We start from the raw sequence: 20,892 nt of genomic DNA on the forward strand, positions 1-20,892 counted from the left end.
CGTTGGATTCCTGGCCTTGCCCAGTGGGTTAAGGATCCGGCGTTGCTCTGAGCTGTGGTGTAGGTCACACATGTGGCTTGGATCCCTCGTTGCTATGGCTCTGACATAGGCAAGCGGCTACAGCTCCAATTCGACCCCTAGCCTGGGAACCTCCACATGCCGTGGGAAGCGGCCCCAGAAAAGGCAAAAAGACCAAAAAAAAAAAAAAAAAATGGTTTATAGGCTAAAGTGTCAGGGGAAGACATCCATGTCTGAGAAACCCCAGGAAAGAACTGGAATTCTCTGCAGCAGTGTCATCATCTCCATCTGGTGTCCAAGTGTTTCAGATGTGGAGGTGCAGCTCTCAGATCCCACTTTCAGAAATAACTCCCTATGGAGTTCCCGTCGTGGCGCAGTGGTTAACGAATCCGACTAGGAACCATGAGGTTGCGGGTTCGATCTCTGCCCTTGCTCAGTGGGTTAACGATCCGGCGTTGCCGTGAGCTGTGGTGTAGGTTGCAGACTCGACTCGGATCCTGCGTTGCTGTGGCTCTGGCGTAGGCCGGTGGCTACAGCTCCGATTCGACCCCTAGCCTGGGAACCTCCATATGCCGCGGGAGCGGCCCAAGAAATAGCAACAACAACAAAAGACAAAAAGACAAAAAAAAAAAAAAAAAAAAAAAAAAGAAATAACTCCCTGTTCAGTTGTAGGGCGTTAGCTGAGAGCCTCCAGCTGTTAGGCCCTTCAGAGCCTGACTCAGCTTCAAGCTAGAGTCCTGCATTGCCTGAGTGGCCTTGATCAATGTCTGAGCAAGGGACTTCCCCTGGAATGTACTTTCTGCCCACTGTTCCCACTGTGGGAGTTTTAGCCTTGAAAGAGTGCCATGTTGTTGAGACCACTGGCACTTAATATGTGACGGATCCCAGTTACAGCTTCCATATAGATTTTTAAGACTCTGGTGAGTGGGTGGGTGGCTGTGAAGATTTACTCATCTTGCGGCTGCTCAAGACAACCCTCCCTTGCTCATTGAAACCTCCACCTGCCAATCTGGAGGGGTTTGCCTCATTCTTTTGTTTCTCCTCGCCCTCTGTGTCTGGGGGCCAGGTTCAGATTTCACCTGGGAATCTCTCAAGGGCACAAACCAACATTCCCTTTGATTTTCAGTTACCCCTCACTAAACATTTTGCATCGTACCTCCACCTCAGAGCCTGCTCCCTGAAGAACTCTACTGGCACCCTAGGACAATGTCCTTTGTCCATCTGAAGGCTGCTTACCCTCCTGGTTTCCCAGGCTTATCTAACTTATAGTCTGATCTCTCTAAATTTTGTCAACGATTGGTAGTAGTCCCTAGTCAATTAAGTCTCACCTCAGTTTCTTCTGGACGCGGTCTTCAGTCTGCCATGTCTTTCATCAGCCTCAATCCTGAGAGTCCAACCAGGCAATATATGTAACCAGTCACATTATATTCGAAAAAAGCCCCCAAAAATGATCTCTCATGGCATCATATATAATTCTTAAGGAAGAGCTCTGATCAGCCCAGCTCGGATCACAAGCCCATCCCTAAACCATCGCTAAGAGGATGGAATACCATGATTGATCAAACCCAGGACTCTGTGTGGCTCTGTGGTTGCAGCTGGGGAGGTACCACAGTTACCAGCCCCAACACATACATATGAAATGGGGAGAGGTGGTCCCTGATGCAAGGTGTGGCAATGCAACCAGAAAAAAGAGTGAGTAAGATGCTGAACATACAGAAACAAATAAAAAATATATAGTCCCTCCCCACATGTTCTTTACTTTTAAAAAACTCAATATTTTGTCATGGAGTTATAAATAAACAGATAATTACAGTTGAATACAGTAGGTGCTGGTGAAGGAGCAATCACTACAAAGAAGGAAAGACTAAACCTGGGAGGATGATGAAGGCAGGGTATACAGAGTAGGAGGACAAAGCAATGGCTGCAAAGGCATTACAAATTCACATCTTAAAGAATGAGCAAAAGCTTTGTAGAAAAACAAGATAGAAGACCATTCAGATGGAGGGAATGGAATATGCCAGGTGGCTGAGGTATAAAACATCATGGTGACACATCCTTCCTCCCCTGAAGTCCCTCTTGGAGCGCTTCCACGGAGGTATGCTAAGTTTCAGAATGAACTAGACACAGTCCATCTCTAGCCCTAATGCACCTCTAGTCCCAAGGTGCTTCTAATTTGTGGCAAATAAGAATAAATTATGCATTTAAATCAGGCTGGTCCAGAGTTCCCATCATAGTTCAGTGGAAATGAATCTGACTAGTATCCATGAGGATGTAGGTTCAATCCCTGGCCTCGCACTGTGGGTTAAGGATCTGGCGTTGTCATGAGCTGTGGTGTAGGTCACCGACGAGCTTGGATCCTGGTTTGCTCTGGCTATGGCGAGGGCTAGCTGCAGCTCCAATTCGAGCCCTAGCCTAGGAACCTCCATATGCTGCAGGTGTGGCCCTAAAAAAAAAAAAAAAAAATATACAGAAATAAAAAGAAATGAGGCTAGTCCATTGGCTCACTGATCTTTTTACAGCTATTTTTCTTAATTTTATAGTCACAGCCACTTTCACAGGAAAGTTGAGGAGTTCAGCTGAGTAAAGGAGAGACAATTCCATGTGAGGAGAGGGTATATTAAGTGATACTAGAAATGATTAAACTTATTAAAACTTTAAATATGTAAAATAAATAACCAATATTTGTGTATATGCACATATAAAATTACCATATGCGGCGTTTATCACAAGTCTGCCCATTATGTGAAAAATGCCTTTTTAATGTGCATGTCTTATGTGCATGTGAATAATATATGTTCATACATATCACATGTACTATATATCATATAGATGTACATATATTAAGGCACTTTTCACATAATGGACAGACTCAAAAGTGAACAGTTTATATTATATTGAATTCAGTGATCCAGCCATTCCAATTATAATACAGTCTCTGTGTATCTGTTGAACATACACATTTTTAAAATTAAACATTTATCTTTGACTGGAAATGAATAGAAATAGAAAACACAAAACTAGAAACTCATTATTTTTTGTTGCATGTAACTTTCCTTTAATAATATCAGTCTTATTAGGATCAAATCTTAAGCACAGCAATAGAAAGCACTGATCATGGCTTATTCCATCCAGCACTCTGGAAAGGTTGCTAAACCACCAAAAAGGCTCAGGTTAGCACTGCAGCCTTCGTATTTTTATTTTCTTAGAGATGCAGGAAGCCTGAAGGTTAAAGCACAAAATTGCTTCCACTAGTCTCATGAATTTTGAAGCACCTCCTGCACTGTGCTGATTTCACATTGCAGAATGGTGCCATAACCCGGACTCTCCCGCTACCATAGCAACCTGTTGGTTCAGAGTGAATTGAATTGTGGGATTGTCACTAAGGGGGAGGGGAAAGGGGCTTCTGCCTTATTTTTTCAAGTCAGTTCACTGCATAATGTTTGTGATGGGAAGACCAGGAAGAAATAATTCTGTTGTTTCTTTTAAAATCTACCTTGCATTTTAAAACTTCCGTGGTAATTAAATACGCCTGATAGTCTATAGGGGTTAATTTATCCTTGTATCATCATCAGGATGTAGAGGACAAATAAAATCAATGTAAAGTCTTCATTATCTCCTTGAAAGTTCATTTTTTTAAAAAAAAATAGGATTTGGACAGCATGTAGATAATATATGAAACTAGATTTTGATCTCATCAGTTTTCTTCAGCCATATTGGGTAACTTTAGCATGAATTGGAATTTCAAGCTTAAAATAAACCTAAAGTGTTAGTTCATACCACCCACAGACTTCTGAATATTCCAATTCCCGTGAAATGGCCCCAGTTAAATTGGAACCCATGACAGATGGAATCAGAACTTGTTGCCTCATCACAAGTCACTTTCTCAAAATAGCTGCAACACGAGAAATAATCCTGTTTGTAAACGGAGCAAAAGTGCTTTTACACTGTGGTCTATTTTTGTGGAAATAAAGTATACGTATCCCTTATACCTCTCTCTCTACATAATTCTAGGTTTTACACATTGCAAATCATTAATAATAGTTGTTGATTCATTGATTGGGAAATTCTATCTTACATATTTAGCAACTACTTTGTTTTGAGCACTGTAAAACCACTTCACACACATTACTGATAAACCCTACAATAGCCTTGTAAGATAAGCATAACCCCCTACCTCAGATCTAGCTAGATTAAGTGCCTGATCAAATAAATTGAGGAGCCAGAATATTACTCAGTTTTGTTTTGTTCTACTTTGTTTATTTTCTCCAAAGCCTCTTCTCCAAGTAAATGTTCTAATCCATCAGGTCACAGGACTTTCTGGAATTGAAGTCTGAATGTTCTTTGAGATGTGATACAGGGATTGATATGTCAGCCAATCTTAGAAAGTCTAAATTATTATGTGATTGTCCAAACTCACCCTGTAATACATGTGGGAAAACATAATTGTTTAAAATAGCAAATTTATTGAGTGTTTCTAGATCTTAAGATTGTAAAATTACCAGTTAAAAGGGAACACCAGTGTGGGGAGCTAGAGGTGAATTCAAACTGAAATTAAGGTAAATATTAAATTAGATACTCTTTAAAGCATACCATGATACCATTCTGGGATTTCAGATGTTCTTAAAACACCAAGGCCAAAGAGCCCCTCAAATGATCATGTGGGATGCACGGTAGGCACTTTTTTCTTTTCTATTAAATTGAACTGAGGTTACAGACTCCATAACATACAAGCAACAAAGAAGATATGCCTGATAACATTGGCTTTTTTATTCAACACATGTATATTGAGACGCTCACATGAAAGGGGCAGGGTTGGGCATTGTATAGGATACTGAGAGAGTATTCAGATCAAGTATCTGAATTCAGAGGGCTTATAATTTAACAGGTGAAACAGGTCAACACGACTAGCCACAGCTATGTAGCAAAAAAGAGAGAAAAAAATATTACAACATAGGAAAAGAAAATCTTTTGTGAAAGCTAAGAAAAAAATCTATCAGTGCCCTCTTAGTGGAGATAGCAGCATGTATGCTATTTGAAGAACAACAAAAAGGTTGGAAGAGTCCAGCAGGCTGAGGAAATAAAAGCATCAAGATATAAGTATGTGCTGGAATAACAGGAAGTACCAATATGGCTCTTAGATCATTATGCCTTAGCCTAGACTTTATAGCCCAGTTTTCACCAAGAACTTCCCCCACCACACGTTGTTCCTCTGTGACATCTAGAAGTCACACAAATGGTAATGATTTAGTAAAAGCTCATCAAGAAAAGAGGAATCTGATAAAATAACAAACCTCAAGGCATAAATGGTACCTTTTTACTTGAAAAAGTCCTGAGAATAGAAAGCAGTGTGGATGTAAGCATATGTAAATGATATGGAAATTAACGATAAATACACATGTGGCTTTGGCTCTCCAGACCAAAAAAAAAAAACTTGCTGATGATTGCTATAATAAACCCTTTAGAAGGTAGACACTGTCTGAACACTTGCAGACAAATTGTCATCTTTGTTCCAAATCAAAAGGCTTAAACTCACCAGGAAAACTCCACTGGCTTTTCAGTCCCTGGTTCTTTTCACCCTTCAGAACTTCCCTGATCAAAGCCCATGGGACTTCCTAGCCTTCCAACTGTCAGGAAGAATAGTCACAGCATAAATATAGTTAGCTGTAGTGGCTCCGTATTTGGACGGCATAACTTATACCAGCATGTAACCAATTTCCATAGCACTCATAATAGCAGTCATTTTTTTCTTCTATGGGGTAAAATAACTATAATTTTCACCTATATTGATAAACATATCAAAATAACTATGATTTTGTAATGCTAGAAAATTATGGCATTTTAGAGGATTGTCTAATCACATATAGGCCCTTCTGATAATGCATAAGTTAAACTGAAAAAATATTTGGGTGTTCCCATTGTGGCACAGCGGAAACAAACCTGACTAGTATCCATGAGGACGCAGGTTCAATCCTTGGCCTCGCTCAGTTGTGTCAAGGATCTGGCATTGCTGTGGCTGTGGCATAGGCCAGCAGCTGTAGCTCCAATTCGACCCCTAGACTGGGAACTTCCATTTTTGGAGGGTGTGTCCCTAAAAAAAAAAAAAAAATCAAGAAAAAATATCTGGGCCCCATTGTCACAAGCCAACAGCTCCTACCCATCCCCTTTCCACTAAAGCTAAGTTACAGTGGTAACTGAGTCCCAATGCTGCTGCTGCATTTCCTTTAGGCAAAAGTGAAAGACTTTGTGAAGAAATTGAAATGTGGATCAAGAATTTTTATTTCATTCATTCTCTTCTGTAAAAATTTAATGATTTTATTAACGTCAATATTTTTTATTAATTTTATTCAGTAAAAATTTTAAATGAGTCTAATCAAATCCATTTGTATGATAAAAATGACATTTCTTTTTTTTTTTTTTTTTTTGTCTTTTTGCCATTTCTTGGGCTGCTCCTGCAGCATATGGAGGTTCCCAGGCTAGGGGTCAAATCGGAGCTGTAGCCACTGGCCTACACCAGAGCCACAGCAAGGTGGGATCCAAGCTGCGTCTGCAACCTACACCACAGCTCACAGCAACACCGGATCCTTAACCCACTGAGCAAGGCCAGGAATCGAACCCACAACTTCATGGTTCCTCATCAGATTTGTTAACCACTGAGCCACGACAGGAACTCCTAAAATTGACATTTCTTTAGTCTTTCAATAAGTCTTCACCTTGTTTCTCTATTTTAAATTTAAAGTCAATTTTAATTCTTCCTATTTTATCTCCTTTTTTCTCCTTTATTTCTTCATTCTCGATTCATTTATTTAGTCAATCACTACTCCCTATGAATTTTCTATGCTCCAGTAACTGATCTAGGGAGCTATAGGCACAATAATAAATAAAATAAATAATAACTACCCTCAAATATATTACATCCTAGTGGGGAAGGAGTAGGCAATTAAGACAACAAAACTGTAAATTAAAAATGTTAGATGTAATAAGTGCTAAGCATAAAAAAAATCAGGCAAGGAATGTAGATAGAAAATGTGTAGGGGTTGAAATTTTAGAAAGTGTGGCATCAAGAAATCAATATTTATGCAGAAAACTTGAAGGAAGTAACAAGGGAGAAAACTATGTAGATATTTAGGGAACTATCACTTCTGAAGAAGGAAATAGCAAACAGAAAAGTCTTGAAGTGGGAGTATGCTTGGCATATTCAAGAAACAGTGAGAAAACCAATGCAGGTGGAAAGGAGAGAATAATGGGGAGACTAAGAAATTAGTTCAGAGTCAGATCACATAGCCCATTTAGATCATAGGAATAACTTCAGCTTTTACTCTTTGGTATCATCTGATTCAGATTATTACTGGATCACACTGGTTACTGTGCTTAGAACACAGTAGAAGCAGAGGAAGCCAATAGGAGGATATTGCCAGGTGACAGATGATCACAGTTTGCAGGATGTTGGTAAATGTGGATGTGATGAGGAGATGGTATGGGGACATATTTTGAGGTTGAGACAAAAGGATTTGATGTCAGTTCATGACTGGGTTACAAGATCAAGAGAGGAGTTGAGGACAAAACCATGGGTTTCGGTCTCAAGAACTGAGATGGAAAAGTCTGTGAGAAGAGCTGAAATTTTGTCAAGGAGTAGGAAACCAAGAGATCTTCTAAGGCCATGACACAGTTGAGATACCTATTGGACCTCCAAGGGGGATGCTATTTAGATATCAATGAGTTCAGCGAAATGGCTGGACATAAATATTTGGAATTTGTTGGCCAATTGTTGGTGATTGGCTCAATGAGAGTCCCCTAAGGAATGAGTGTATATGGAAAAAACAATTTTTCCAAGGTCTGAGCTCTAGTCTCCAATGTTCTGAGCTCAGAGAGATAAAACTGGGCAGCAAAGGAGACTGAGAAAGAGTAGTCCGTGAAGGAGAGGGACAGCCAGACAAGTGTGAAGGTCTAGACTCCAAACAAAGAAGGTATTTAAAGGTTAAAATGTGGTCACATTGTCAAATACGGCTAAATCAGATAAAATAAGGGCTCAGAACTGATCATCAGATTTGGCAGTATGGAGGTCGTTGCTGACCTCAACAAGAGCCATTTCTGTGGAGAAGCAGGGGCAAAAGCCTGACTGAAAATGTTTTTAGAAGGTGCAGGGGAAATTTGGATAAGTACACACAACTCTGCATAGGGAAGAAGAGAGATGGGCAGCAGGTGTAAGGCAAAATGGAATTAGGAGAGGTTTTTGTTTGCTTGTTTTGTTAGTTTTGTGGTTGAAAGAAATAACAATCCGCGTGTACACTGATGGGAATGATCCTGTAGAGAGAGAGGCGTTGAAGCACAAAGAGGAGGAGAATCAGTGAAGCGAGATTTTCGAGTAAGCAAGAGCGCAGGATTGATTGCGCAAGTTGAGGTGTTAATAAAAACAGAAGCACAGACCAGTTACTCACAAGAACAAGAAAGCAGAGAATGTATTGCCGTAGAGGCAGGTGGGTAGGTAAAAGTAGAGACAGGAGTTTGTAGACTTCTCAGGTTGCTTCACTTTTTCTCATTGAAATAGAAAGCAAGATAATCACCAGAGAGTGTGGATTGTGAAAGTAGGATTGGATATTTGTAGAGGAGAAAGTATGATATTATCGCCTAAGGAGAGAGCTCTTAATGGTTAAGAGAATATTAGGATTCTAGGACAGCATTATGGGCCACTTGAGGTCAGGGGGTGTGGATTTAAAGTGAAATCTCTCAGTGTGGTTATGTGTCCTCTCCTGTTACATTCCGTTGTAAGAGAGAAGGTAAGAGTGGGTGCAGGAGTGGGCTTGACTAGAATTCTTGTTTAGCAAAGAAATTACGATGAAACATGAGAGGCTGACGGAAGTTAAGGATGTTTGCAAGGGAATGATTGTAACAATGAGCCATGAAATTTAAGCTTGACAACGTGGGCAGTGAAGAATAAAGGGGATAAGGGAGAGGGGAAAGATGGTAGGACCCATAGATTGCATTTTTGTTATGTGTAAGCGATTATTGGAATTAAGGCACTAGAGAGAGTACAGCAGAAATGTAGAAGGTGGTTGTTGGAGTGAAATGTTTGGAATTCAGATTTAGGATAGCTTCCAATTATTAGGAAAAGATCAATGGCATAACCATGCAAGTGAATAGCTGATGGAAGATGGAGCCTGGAAAATATTGGAAAGATCATCTGTACGAACGTTGAAACCAACAAGTATTAACACAGGAGCAGTGCTAGAAAAAGCGCCAGTGAGCAGGAGCTACTATGTTTAATGAGTGAGGGTAGGTGACCTGAAATATTGGGGGGTAACGGGTAGGTAATAAGTGATGGCGTGGGAGTCAAAGTTGAGTGTTTTTATAGAGGATAAAAGGTATACTATAAGCAGCAAAGAGGGGCAACGAAGAGATTTTCCTCTGAAGAAACAACCTCAGAGGAGAGGTAGGCTTTCCTCGGAGAAAGAAGGTAGAAAGAATATTTATAGAAGATGTTGAGGGTGCAAGGGATTTTGCTGATGACTAACCCTGAGTATTAGAGAACACAACTGGGAATTCCCGTTGTGGTCAGAGGTTAAGAACTCAGCGTAGTCTCCATGAGGATGCAGGTTCGATCCCTGGTCTGGCTCAGTAGGTTAAAGATCAGGTGTTGCCACAGACTGTGGCATAGATCACAAATGCGGCTCTGATCCAGTGTTGCTGTGGCTGTGGCTGTCACATAGGCCTGCAGCTGCAGCTCTGATTCAACCTCTAGCCTGGGAACTTCCATATGATGCAGGTGCTACCATTAAAAAAAAAAAAAAAAAAAGAACATAATGAAAAAGCTATAGGATATGGGAAGGAGTAGCAATTGGGTTCCAAAAGGTCATACACAAAGTTGGGGGCAGTGGTGAGTGTGGGAAATGAGGTATGACTTGGAAGTCTTATTAAAAAGGGCACCATCGGCTTAGTCCTTATTGTCCCCAAAATGGGTAGGGTGGGAAGCCTGTGAGGGTAGAGGGGAGGGAAGGGGTAATAGGTGGTGGTCTTGCCCAAAGCATACAGAGTGCCAGACAATCTGACCCGTGGTAGAGGCATGGACTCTTACAAAGAGGCGCAGTCTGAGCACAGAGGTAGGTTCTTTCTCCTTCCAGAGGTGGCCTGCAGGGGGCGCCCGCAAGGAGGGCTCGATCCACTCCGACTTCTGCTCAAGGAAGCTTCTGGGCAGGGAAAAGGATAGTGTTGCCTTAATCCTAACTAGTTTGTCATCCACATTCTTCAATTGTACGCAGAGCTTAATTTCTTCTGCTAGTGAGCAACGTACTAAAACACTTATGCAAAAATATCTTTGAATCAGAAATAAATAAATCTGATGACTCAATTGCTGGGGATACGGTGATACTGCAAAAAGGCAAAGATGCTTGCTGACTGCTGCCTGAGAGAAGTCAGGCAGAGAATATATATCTCAAATTAAAATAGCTCCTCAACTGCCAATCTCGATGCCAGAAAATGCCACTGTTAGACAATCAGGGAAATTCAAGTGTAACTGAGACTTTGAGAACAAGCAGCAGTGTAGCAGAATGAGTGCAAGGGTTGGCATCCCGCTGATCTGTGTGTAAATCCCAGCCTGGGGACTCATCAGCTGTGTCGTGTCCGTTAACTTGCTTTCATTTTCTAACTTCCCACTATAATGTTCACGCATCACAATGAGGGCAAGTTTCTCTTGGGTGGAGATATGTATCAAGCCTCATTTCTGCTTAGGATTAGCATGGAAATAGTCACGTGGTTGATTTGGAATATTGGGAGTAACTGCTGCATGAAACAGAAAATTTAAGAGAATATATAATGGGCAGACGTGTATGTGGACATCTGCAAAGCATGGCATATAAATAGGTACATAGATTTATATTTAAAGCTGCACTGATATCCTGAATCTCCCCATAAGCTTCAGTTCATAGTGCCACCCCAGGAGGTATTTTAGTAAAAGCCACTTATTAGAAACACTGTGGAAATAATTTACCTCTAAGATCTCTTCCACTTGTAAACTCTAGAATTCCATGAAATTATGTGATAAATGGACAGAAAAGAGTCTGGGCAAAATTATATTGTAGGGAAAATCCATATTTGATGTTTTCCCCAAGGTATATAGGGACCTCTTTTTGCCTTTTGACCATCACCTCTTCTCCCCACCTCTCCCTCTCCCTCTCTCCTCCTTCTCCCTCTCCCCCCACCACCCCTCACCAACACACACACACACACACACACACACACACACACACAGGTGCCCTCCCTTGGAAATGATCCATACTAAGATGACATAAGTCTCTCATCACCCTAACATCAATGTCCCATCCCTCAGTCAAAGGGCACCCCTCAGAGAGGCAGTGCAGTGACGTGTTTAGGAACACAACTTTATTAAGTCATAACACTGGGTGACTTGTAGGAAGTTATTTAAACTTTCTGAGTTTTAACTTTTTCTGATGTAAAAGGGGAATAATAAGAGACCTTGACAGTGGTATAGGACAGACCAAATGAGATAAAGTATTGAGTCGAGTGCCTGGTGCACAATAAACATTCAATAAATAGTAACTATGATTCATGCCCTTGGTTTTTCACGAAAACTGTTGTTTTGCTGCTCTGTATATTTTATGGCTGCCATTGTTGTTGATTCCCTGTTAATGTGTCAGGGCACTGATATCATCTACCACTGAAATGATGCACACACTAACAATTAGGCACTGCCTAGCCCACTCAGGACTATCTCTAGCACATGGACAAGAGAGCAGCTTGTGTATTCCCACTGTGCCTGACCCAGTCACTAACCTAGCAGTCAGTTTGGGGTCCTTTGGCCCCTCCCAAACCATACAAAAGAGTAGCAGCCTTGTTTTTCTGGAGACCAGGGTGACTTGAGAATAAGTAGTTTGCTTCCAAGCCTACAGTCATTTCTGACAGCCCCATACACATCTCTTCTTTTTCAGTGCTGGGTATGGGAGACAAATGTTTTTATTTATAAAAATAAAGGGTCAAATGTGTAAATAGGATACCAAACTCTTATTCCTTAATTACAAATAAGAGAAAGGTGATAGGTAACCATTAAGTAGTGGGTTGTTAGAGGATATTGCATTCTGCAAACATACAGTATGATCATATGTTTAAAATTCATTATTTCTTACCTGGACTGACTGTAATAGGTAATAATTTTCTCTTTTAGCGCCATACTGCTTACTCCATAGTCCTTGTCTCTGGTTTTCCAGAATGAATAACCCGCCATTGTCCAGAAACAATATTTATTAACCAACAATAAAACACACAATAGAAAAGGCCTTATAAGTAAAACTATATATTTATAATGCTTTATTTTTTGCTCCAGTACTCCACAAAACACTACAGACAGTAACAAAATAATTCAATAAATATTAAAAACTTTCAAGAGAATTATAGGACACTCTTTACCATATGTGAGCATCAACAATGCCACAGCCATTAGATACGCTATTAAACACTATCATCAATATCTTTCTTGAATAAGGGATATGATTAGTATTTTTATTCAGAAGTCATAACATTTACACATATCCATACACAAGAGAACAGCTCAGAGTAAGTGAAGCAGAAGCTCCAGGGAAATGGAATCATCTGCCTGTACATCATTTAAGGGTATTACAGTGTTAACAAGATAGAAGTCAACACACTAAAGAGAAATGTTGGGGTTTGCTTGGGGTGGGCGGATGGAAAGTAGGGCAATTAATGAAAGCTGCTTACATATTTTCCATTGCTCTCTTAGCAATATGCTCCCTTCCCTTTTCTGCCTTTTCTTGGTTGAGGTATTCCAGCACTTTCATTAACAGATCTTCATCCAAGTACTGTCTGTTTGGGGCATCATCACTCTTCGGGGTCGCCACAGGGAGCCTTTTGCTTACCAAGGCCAGTTTGTCAGTATCCTGAGAGCTGTGTTGATTCAGACGCTCTTTGATGGCCTGCTCGATTTGGTTCTCTTCCTGTAGGTCATCTTCAGATGAGCCTTGACTGGGAACTCGCTTCACCTGGTTTGAATTCATGATCTCAGGGTACTTAACTAGCATCCTGGCCAAGTACTCTCCTAATTCTTGATCCTTATCATTCAGGTTGTCATAGGCCATTTGCCGGTTTTCAACATCTGGCATCCAAACAGCTTTGGGAAGTTGATTTGCTTTAGCTCTTCCCGGACCATAGGGGAGTCTCGGCAGAATCTTCTCTCGGTTATACTGATTGGGAAAATATGGAGGCTTTTGGTTTGCTGCATTCTCCATCCCTAAAAGATTTAAAATGTCCTCAACACTGAGTCCATCTGGTAGGGCCTCTGACACAGCACGGCCAGGTGTTTTGGAATAGCCATTCTTGGAGAGCATCTTATTTTGGAACAGATCTGGATGGTCTAAGTCAACCTCTGAGATGTCATCTAGGTCAACAGGAATTTCAAGCTCCTGCTCTGGTTCCACTGATGCATTTGGCTTCTCTCCAGTTTTGAGCATGTCAATTAAGTCTTCAGGGGGTATCTGTAAATTCCTTGAGAGTTCAATCAGCTGATAAATAGATTGAGAATCAAGTGGTTTCTCAAAAAGCCTGTTTGCTCTTTCCCCATTCTGCCCATTCTGCGACTTCCCACTTCCCACAGCATTCACCAACCTTTTCAGATAGGCAATTACTTTGGAGACATCCTCTGAAAGTTGGTCTTTACCCTCTTTTCGGAGATCTTCATCCTGGAGACCCATCTGCCCTGAACGCTTCATTTCATCATTGATTTGTTCATTTTTTTCTATATTCTCCTTGCTGTCTCTTACCTCTTCCTGGGTTTGACTCTCTATTTTTTCCTCTACTGGGTTCCAATCTTCTCCCCCAACCACATCTTCATAGGCAATGTTATTGGCCTTGTAGATATCATCTTCATCATCTGTGTAAAGTTTTTGCTCCTCATCAACCCTCTCACGCTTCTGGTTGTTGGGTCCTGTCAGTTTCCCCAGCTCTTGGAAGACAGATTCCAATGTAGCAAGACTTTGAGGAGTATACTGTTCCTCCACGATTTCATTTGTGCGTTTAAAGGGGTTGTCTCTGGAATTCTCTTCATACATAGGAGGGAAACGCATGTGCTTGAGCTTCCTTTCTGGCCACTGCTGAGTCTCATAATCATCAGGCATGTCCATTGGAAAGTTCTTTTCTGAATTCAAAGTATAGGGCTTGTTTTCTTTCAGCGAAGACTGGGGCTCATTTTCAGCCTGTCTCAAAGCTTCAAGTATTATCTTCATCCACTCATCTTCACTCAGGGAATCTCTTGAACTTTCTGGCAAGTCACTATTTTCTTTTTGCTGAAGGGGAACAGAGACACCTTGGTAGGGATTGTAATCTGGACTGCTTTCTTCTTTGTGAGCTTGTTGCCGAAGCTTTTCTATATACTCCAAAGCCCTGATCATTTCAGGACTGGCAAACCTTTGGACATTTTCTAATCTGAGATCTGGTTCCTTCTGAAGCAGCTGGTTTCTCTGAAATGAAGCTGCTTCAGCCGTAGCAAGGAGGAAAATTAAAAGGATGAGAGACAGGGATGCTCCAAGCCAGTGAGTCTTAGCTTCTGCCATGTTTGAAATATTTCCTTAAAGCATAGAAAACATGAGTTAACATGAATGAAACAGACTAGGAGACCCTTTAGCAAAAGAAGTAATTGGCCATTGAGGGAGAAAAATATAGCAAAGATTATTCCACATTAATTTAGGGTGACTCTTTTCAAAATCTGTAAATATTTCCTACGCAATTCTCACAAGCTAACCACAGGAATATTTAGCAAAACTCTTATCTAGTTGTATCGAATTTATATGGAATTCTCCTTGGTTAAAATAGTAACAAAAACACTGATATGAGGTTTCTCAAATTTTGTTTTTTTAATTTACAAAACATGTAGTTTGTTTTCTAGTATGTAGTGTTTCTGTTTACTAAAGACTTTCCTTATTAGCTATCTTGTATAGCATCCCTATTGAAATCACTGGCAAAAAAAAAAAAAAATAGCTGGCTTAATTTAAAAATGCATGTACACACATACAGCCACAGACACATACACACAGTTATCTCCTTATCAAAAAACATGTGACTTAGTTCCTGAATTATCCATCTAATTTTGTTGTAGAAACACAGCATCAGTGACATGATTGTATATGATGAAGTGACATACATGCCAATGTTAATCACACTGAATTATCTTGTGGGTAAGGCCCATTCTCATACATTTTCAAAAATAACTTGGTCTTACTCTGACACAAAATTCCACTATTAATTTTGGAAGGTTTATACATTAATGACCTCCAGAATAGATCTTCTTAGGTCCCAGCTAGTAGGCAAAGCCAATAAAGTTTTTATTTTTTTTAATATTTTTCAAGGCAGTATTTATTTACCCGTTGAATTCCAAAATATTTAATTTAGAAGTCTGGCATTTTATCATCACACATTTTGACTGACATGTAATGACACACTGTTAAAATACACAAGAACAATAACCAGAGTTACAAAAAATAAATCTATGCTATGCAATGAAGTTTATTTCAATAGAAACATATTAAAATATAAGCTGTTTTAAGATAGCAGTGCTCCATATTTCTTCTAATAATTTAATTGTGACTCTTATAAAATGTAATCATGGCTTTATTTTTCATCAGCCTTCAAGAGTGTGTAGTAAATAATAACAGATGCTACAGAGAGAACATAAGTTTCTTAACTAGTCTATTTCTGAACTTGTGAGTGCTCAGATTCAGCTTGATTTATGTCTGTGTCTATTTTGGTGTGGACCTATGAAATCTTAAATGACTCATACTGTTAGAAAATTTTTAAATAACTACTGTGTAACTCCCAATTTAGATAAATACAGATGATGTGTTGAATTCTTCCTACTTAAAATTTTTCATTCATTTTTTTTCTCCAAAGCCTGCTAGAATCACATGTGAATTAGCAAAAGAAGTAGTTTTTACATGATTTACATTTGGCATTGCCAACATTAAAAACCTATTTTAGTTCTTGCAATTTTGTTACAAATAAAATAAATGTAAAGGAATTTTGTAATTTTTTTCTTGCTATTTAATCTGAATCATGTTTTGTGATATATAGGCTAAGTTATGTGGGTACAATTATCTGTTAGCTTAGACATCAATTGTATAAAATATTGTTTACTAGATCATATTGGTATTTAAGTAATGTTTTGAGATTTTAGAACCTAAGAATGATTGTACTTATAGAAATTTTTTAGCACATTCTATCACATTTATTTATTAGAATATTATTAAAATTAATTATTAAGATACACGTATTTCTTTAAAAGATCCCTGTTAACTTTACTACATAATTTACTCAAAGGAAAATATTTACAGGCTTTTCAAAGAAAATTTCTAAACTATTTACTATGAATCTATGTTTTCTAGAGGAAACTGTATTCATAAATTCTTAGATTTAAATAAAAGTACACTATGTATTCTTTATATTATTTTAGGATTAATTTAGATTTAGCAATCAGTTTTCAACACTGGTATTTGAACTAGTAATTTTAGGAACCTTAGTGAACTTATTTTCTTTGAAACCATTTCCTGAGGTGTTCTTAGCACATGGGTTATGTGCTGGTCTATAAAAATCATAAAAAGATGGGCTTTGTTATGGAGTTGGGGCAGAATACTTAATGCAGTTATTTAAACCACAGCCTAGCAAGAGCTATCATTTGGTCATTTATTCAGGTTCAGTTTGGATGACATAGTTATTGCCTTTGAGTAAGACTCAAGGGATTTCTTTTCCAGGGAGCAACTCTTCTAAGTAGTGAAGGTGGTTTCAACAGCTCTAATATCCTTTATAGGGTTTTAACTAAAATCTCGTAAGTTAAAATATCTTTTCTATTGAAATTAGACTACAGCATTGACAAATGCAGCTAGATATATCAAACTTGAAAAATTCAGCTAGTGAGAAAACAGAAAAAAGAAACACTCATCCATTCAAAATAATTAGGAAAATATTGTACAACCTCTTTAAATCAAAGCATACTAATAATAATAATAGTTTTCCTCATGTATTGCAACTTATGATCCTCTGTAATTCATGATCATATGCAATCATAACCCAAAATAGTATTTCACCCTGAATAGATGAAGAAGCTCATTCTAATATTACTTTCCTATGAATAAAATTAGGAAATAAAAACATAAGCCCTTTCAGAGTATACCAACTGAGAATATAATTTTATATCGTTAGTTAAATTTAAGCTCTAGCAAGGTAAATGTCAAAGAAAAAAACTAATTCCAAAATTGGTTGCCTCTATAGCTGGCATGCTTAACAGCTTTTGAGTCATTACAAAACCTGCTGTTTGGAATATTAAGCATATAAATTATATCCCTGGCCTTGTATCTGGTTCTTAGGGAAAGAAACAATAAATTAAGGAAAGAAACATAATATTAGTCTTGGTTAATTTACATTAATAATGTAAACAAAAATCCTTAACTTTTTCATGCTTCTTATATATGATTATTTAAATAACATTATAGCTAGTCAACACCCAGCAGCAAATCACATAAATCATAGATTCAATATATATATATTTGTATATATACCTGTATAGTGTCCTTACATTGGCCGATGAGCAGCAGGTTGCTGTCCAGTAATTCTATAGATATAAGCTTGCCTAATGGTCTTTTTCTTCTTAGCTAGGCATCAAGGAGAGAACACGCAATTTAGAACTTTCCAGTAAATCAAAGGGAAAAGCAGTCTTACCTCTTTCTTATATGGCAGAGAAGGTCCACAGCATGTTCCCCTCGGTCCGCGGCGTGAGCTGCTCGGACCGTTTCAGCACCCGGACAGCTCCTCGGCTTATAGGGAGCCGCCGCGCCTGACTCCGCACTGCCACACTGACGTCACCGGGCTCAGCCACAAACCGGAGCACAGGCGAGCTTTTTCAAAGAACCCCAGAGAAAATAATCACTTTGTATTTAAAAAAAAAAAAAAAAAAAAGTTGCATGCTTACGCCACCTGTCTTTTTGTGGCAAAAATTGCAGTTTCCTTTTTTTCTTTTATCAAAATCTTTGAGGCTTGAAATAAAATGTTCTGCACAATTTCCCTTAGAAAGAAAGAAATCTGTCAGATAGACATGGCTAATTACAATATAATCTCATCTACGTTCTAATATCTTGTGATAGCGTTTCCTGCTGTTATTGCTGTTGTCGTCGTCGATGTTACAAGAAAGTTTTACAGACAAGGACAATTTTTTTCCTTCATTGGCCACAAAGAAATTACATTACCACTCCTCAGTATGCCCCAAGAGGAACAGAAGAAATACTATGAATATGAAGAGTCATATTTCATATCATGACCACAGCTACATTGTTTTAAATTCATAATTATTTGATTTTAAAAGTTTTTTTTCTTTTTTATGTGAGTCAACTTTAAGGCTCTAATGAGTTGGAAATTTGCTTTGGAGCTTCAATATAATTTTGAAGTGGGTATTTCTAAGATCTCAGGTCTAGTAATTAATAATTTTATGTGAATCTGTAGGCATCTTTTACAACATCTGATCTGAAAAGGGGAATCTCAGAAGTTGAGTGTTGATGAAAATACTTCCACTAAGAAAAAAACCAGATTCACTATTGAGAAAAATGTAGCACATATGTAACTTTAATTCATTTGTAATTGAAGGGAAGTTACACTATAAATACTCCCCTTCTCCAGTTGAATCAGATGAGTTGAATACCTTCAATAAATGTGATCAATCCCAGGAATAATACAGTAATTAATTTCCAACCTCTCAGAGTTGTAGTTCAGAATCATTGCAGTGCTTCACCAGGTAACCTAGTTATATATTTTAATAATTTATTATTTACATATATAATAATTTATATGTATGCTTTAAACTTCATTTTATTAAAAATATGACTTCCTAAAAACTGTATGTTTTGAAATATACTTTAAGTATGAAAAAGAATCTTGCTGTATGAGACCATTTGTCTCCTTTAAATGAATAATCAGCCACTGATTTATCTGTCAGTAAATTGTAATGCCTACTAAGTGCCAGATACGAAGATGAATTATATATATATATGGGGACCTCCTGAGAAAAGAGGCCTTAGCTGAGATTTCTCATTATCAGGTTTTACTAAATGATTTCTAAGTATGCTAGGTAAACCACAATCCTTTTAAACTCCTTAGTGAAATAGGAATAGTTCAAAACCTTAGGGGGGAGAAAAAATAATCTTTTTGGACAAGTGACCTTTAATTCTCCCTCTTTGCTCTTCTGATGAAGATATTTGATTCCTGATGACTGGTAGACCATCATTTGTGGAATGACATGGAATTCACACAGACTTAGACTGGAGTCCTATGGCCAAATTATCTAGTCTATTTGTGCCTCATAATGGGTTTTTAGAACAAGGTTAAGTGCTAGATAGGTTGGGGAGACTAAATAAAGCCCCACCTCAATGAAATCAGTTCATTTGCTGATATCTTCATTAGCTTTACACACATAATAACATTTTCTTAAATCTTGATAAAGATAAGCCACTCTGAGTTTGAACTAATTTACTTTTCAGTAGTTCTCTGTGGCCAGTTGAACCAACTAGTTTCAACATAGCCCCAGAAAATTCCAGAAGGTTACTCCTACAGAATTGAGTTGGTTTAGCATAAGTGTCAACATCCCTTGTGGAAGTCCCTCTTTCCAGTCTAATTTGTGTATGTGGAACTGAACATTTCATCAAGGACCAGAAGCTCAAGTTCTTCCAAGTCCCCAAAGTCACCCCCTTCCCTGAGAATGTCTGTAAATCATCCAAAACCTATATAAACCTTGATTCAGAAACCCCAAGTAGAAGCGAGATGTCAGGAGGCAGCCACTGGGATGCACCAGCTCCATCAGCTAAAGGTGTGGGAGATCAACGATCCACATAGGAGTAACTGAATTCCTGCCCACTCTAGGATCCCACGATAAAGACCTATCATTTACTGAGTTCCATTATGTTCCAATCACTGTACTTGGAGACTCACCAACCTAATTTAATCCTCATGGTAACTATAACAAGATTTCTATTTTTATCTTCATTTTGCAGAGGGAAAAACTAAAACTCAGAAATAGCTAAATTGGCTACTGTCCTCACTTACAATTGGTAGAGGTAAGATTTGAACCTAGTTCTTTCCAAAGGTATTTCCATAATAAAGACTTTGATTTAGGTACTCTGCCACATGACAGAATTACAGAAATGACTATGGCATGGATCCAGTCATTAAAGATCCAAGTGTACAACGTGGTCACTTTGACACAAATCCTCAAAGATTGTCCCAACTGCTTTTCCTGGTCACTTCCCAGATGGCACAGGCCCAGACTCCTATCTGGGGCAGCAAAAATGAAAAACAAGGGTTCGTATTAGATCACTTCCTTGATGCTATGAGGCAAATTATAATATCTTCCAAATAAGGGAGTAGTTATTGAATTTGGAAAATTCTGCTCAGCAGCCTGTGCTTTAGAGATTTTTCAATGAGTTTTACTTAATATATCTTTAGAAGTCATTAATTTTTTGCCAGTAGTTATTTGTTCTAGTGGGAACTATTTTCCCTAATGGAAATCTATTTGGATAAGAAGTTAAAATGCAATATACATAGAGAAAGAAAACTTTTTGTTGACATAAAGTCTTTTAGAGCTTGTGTACTATATTAAAGATAATCTATAAATCTTTTTAGCACTAAGCCTGAGATAAAATCATTTTAAATGTTCCTTCCAAAGTTTAATTTTCTGTTAGGTCTAAATTGTCACTATAACCATCTCTAAGAAACAAAGCTCTATATCTTGGACATTTTCAAAATAATTATGCACTGTGTATGATAATAGTTTTTACTAAATTAGCTTGCCTCCTCACCATGGTGCCATTAAGCTCAAGCTAATAG

The 20,892-nt window shown here is 38.5% G+C and overlaps 1 protein-coding gene across 2 annotated transcripts; it reads right to left on the reverse strand.

Moving 5' to 3' along the window:
- Positions 1-12,306: 12,306 nt before the first annotated feature.
- On the reverse strand, positions 12,307-17,840 carry SCG2 (secretogranin II). 2 transcript variants are annotated; one of them, NM_001012299.2, is given in 2 exon segments: positions 12,307-14,602; positions 17,743-17,840. In NM_001012299.2, a coding segment is annotated over 1 exon segment (1,851 nt). In that variant the 5' UTR covers positions 14,589-14,602; positions 17,743-17,840; the 3' UTR covers positions 12,307-12,737.
- Positions 17,841-20,892: the final 3,052 nt, after the last annotated feature.

The sequence above is a fragment of the Sus scrofa genome, chromosome 15 (genome assembly GCF_054392235.1).
Source record: "Sus scrofa isolate SSC_HxYL_T2T_F1_AM1 chromosome 15, Sscrofa_HxYL_maternal_Yorkshire_Landrace_v2.0, whole genome shotgun sequence".
NCBI lineage: Eukaryota > Metazoa > Chordata > Mammalia > Artiodactyla > Suidae > Sus > Sus scrofa.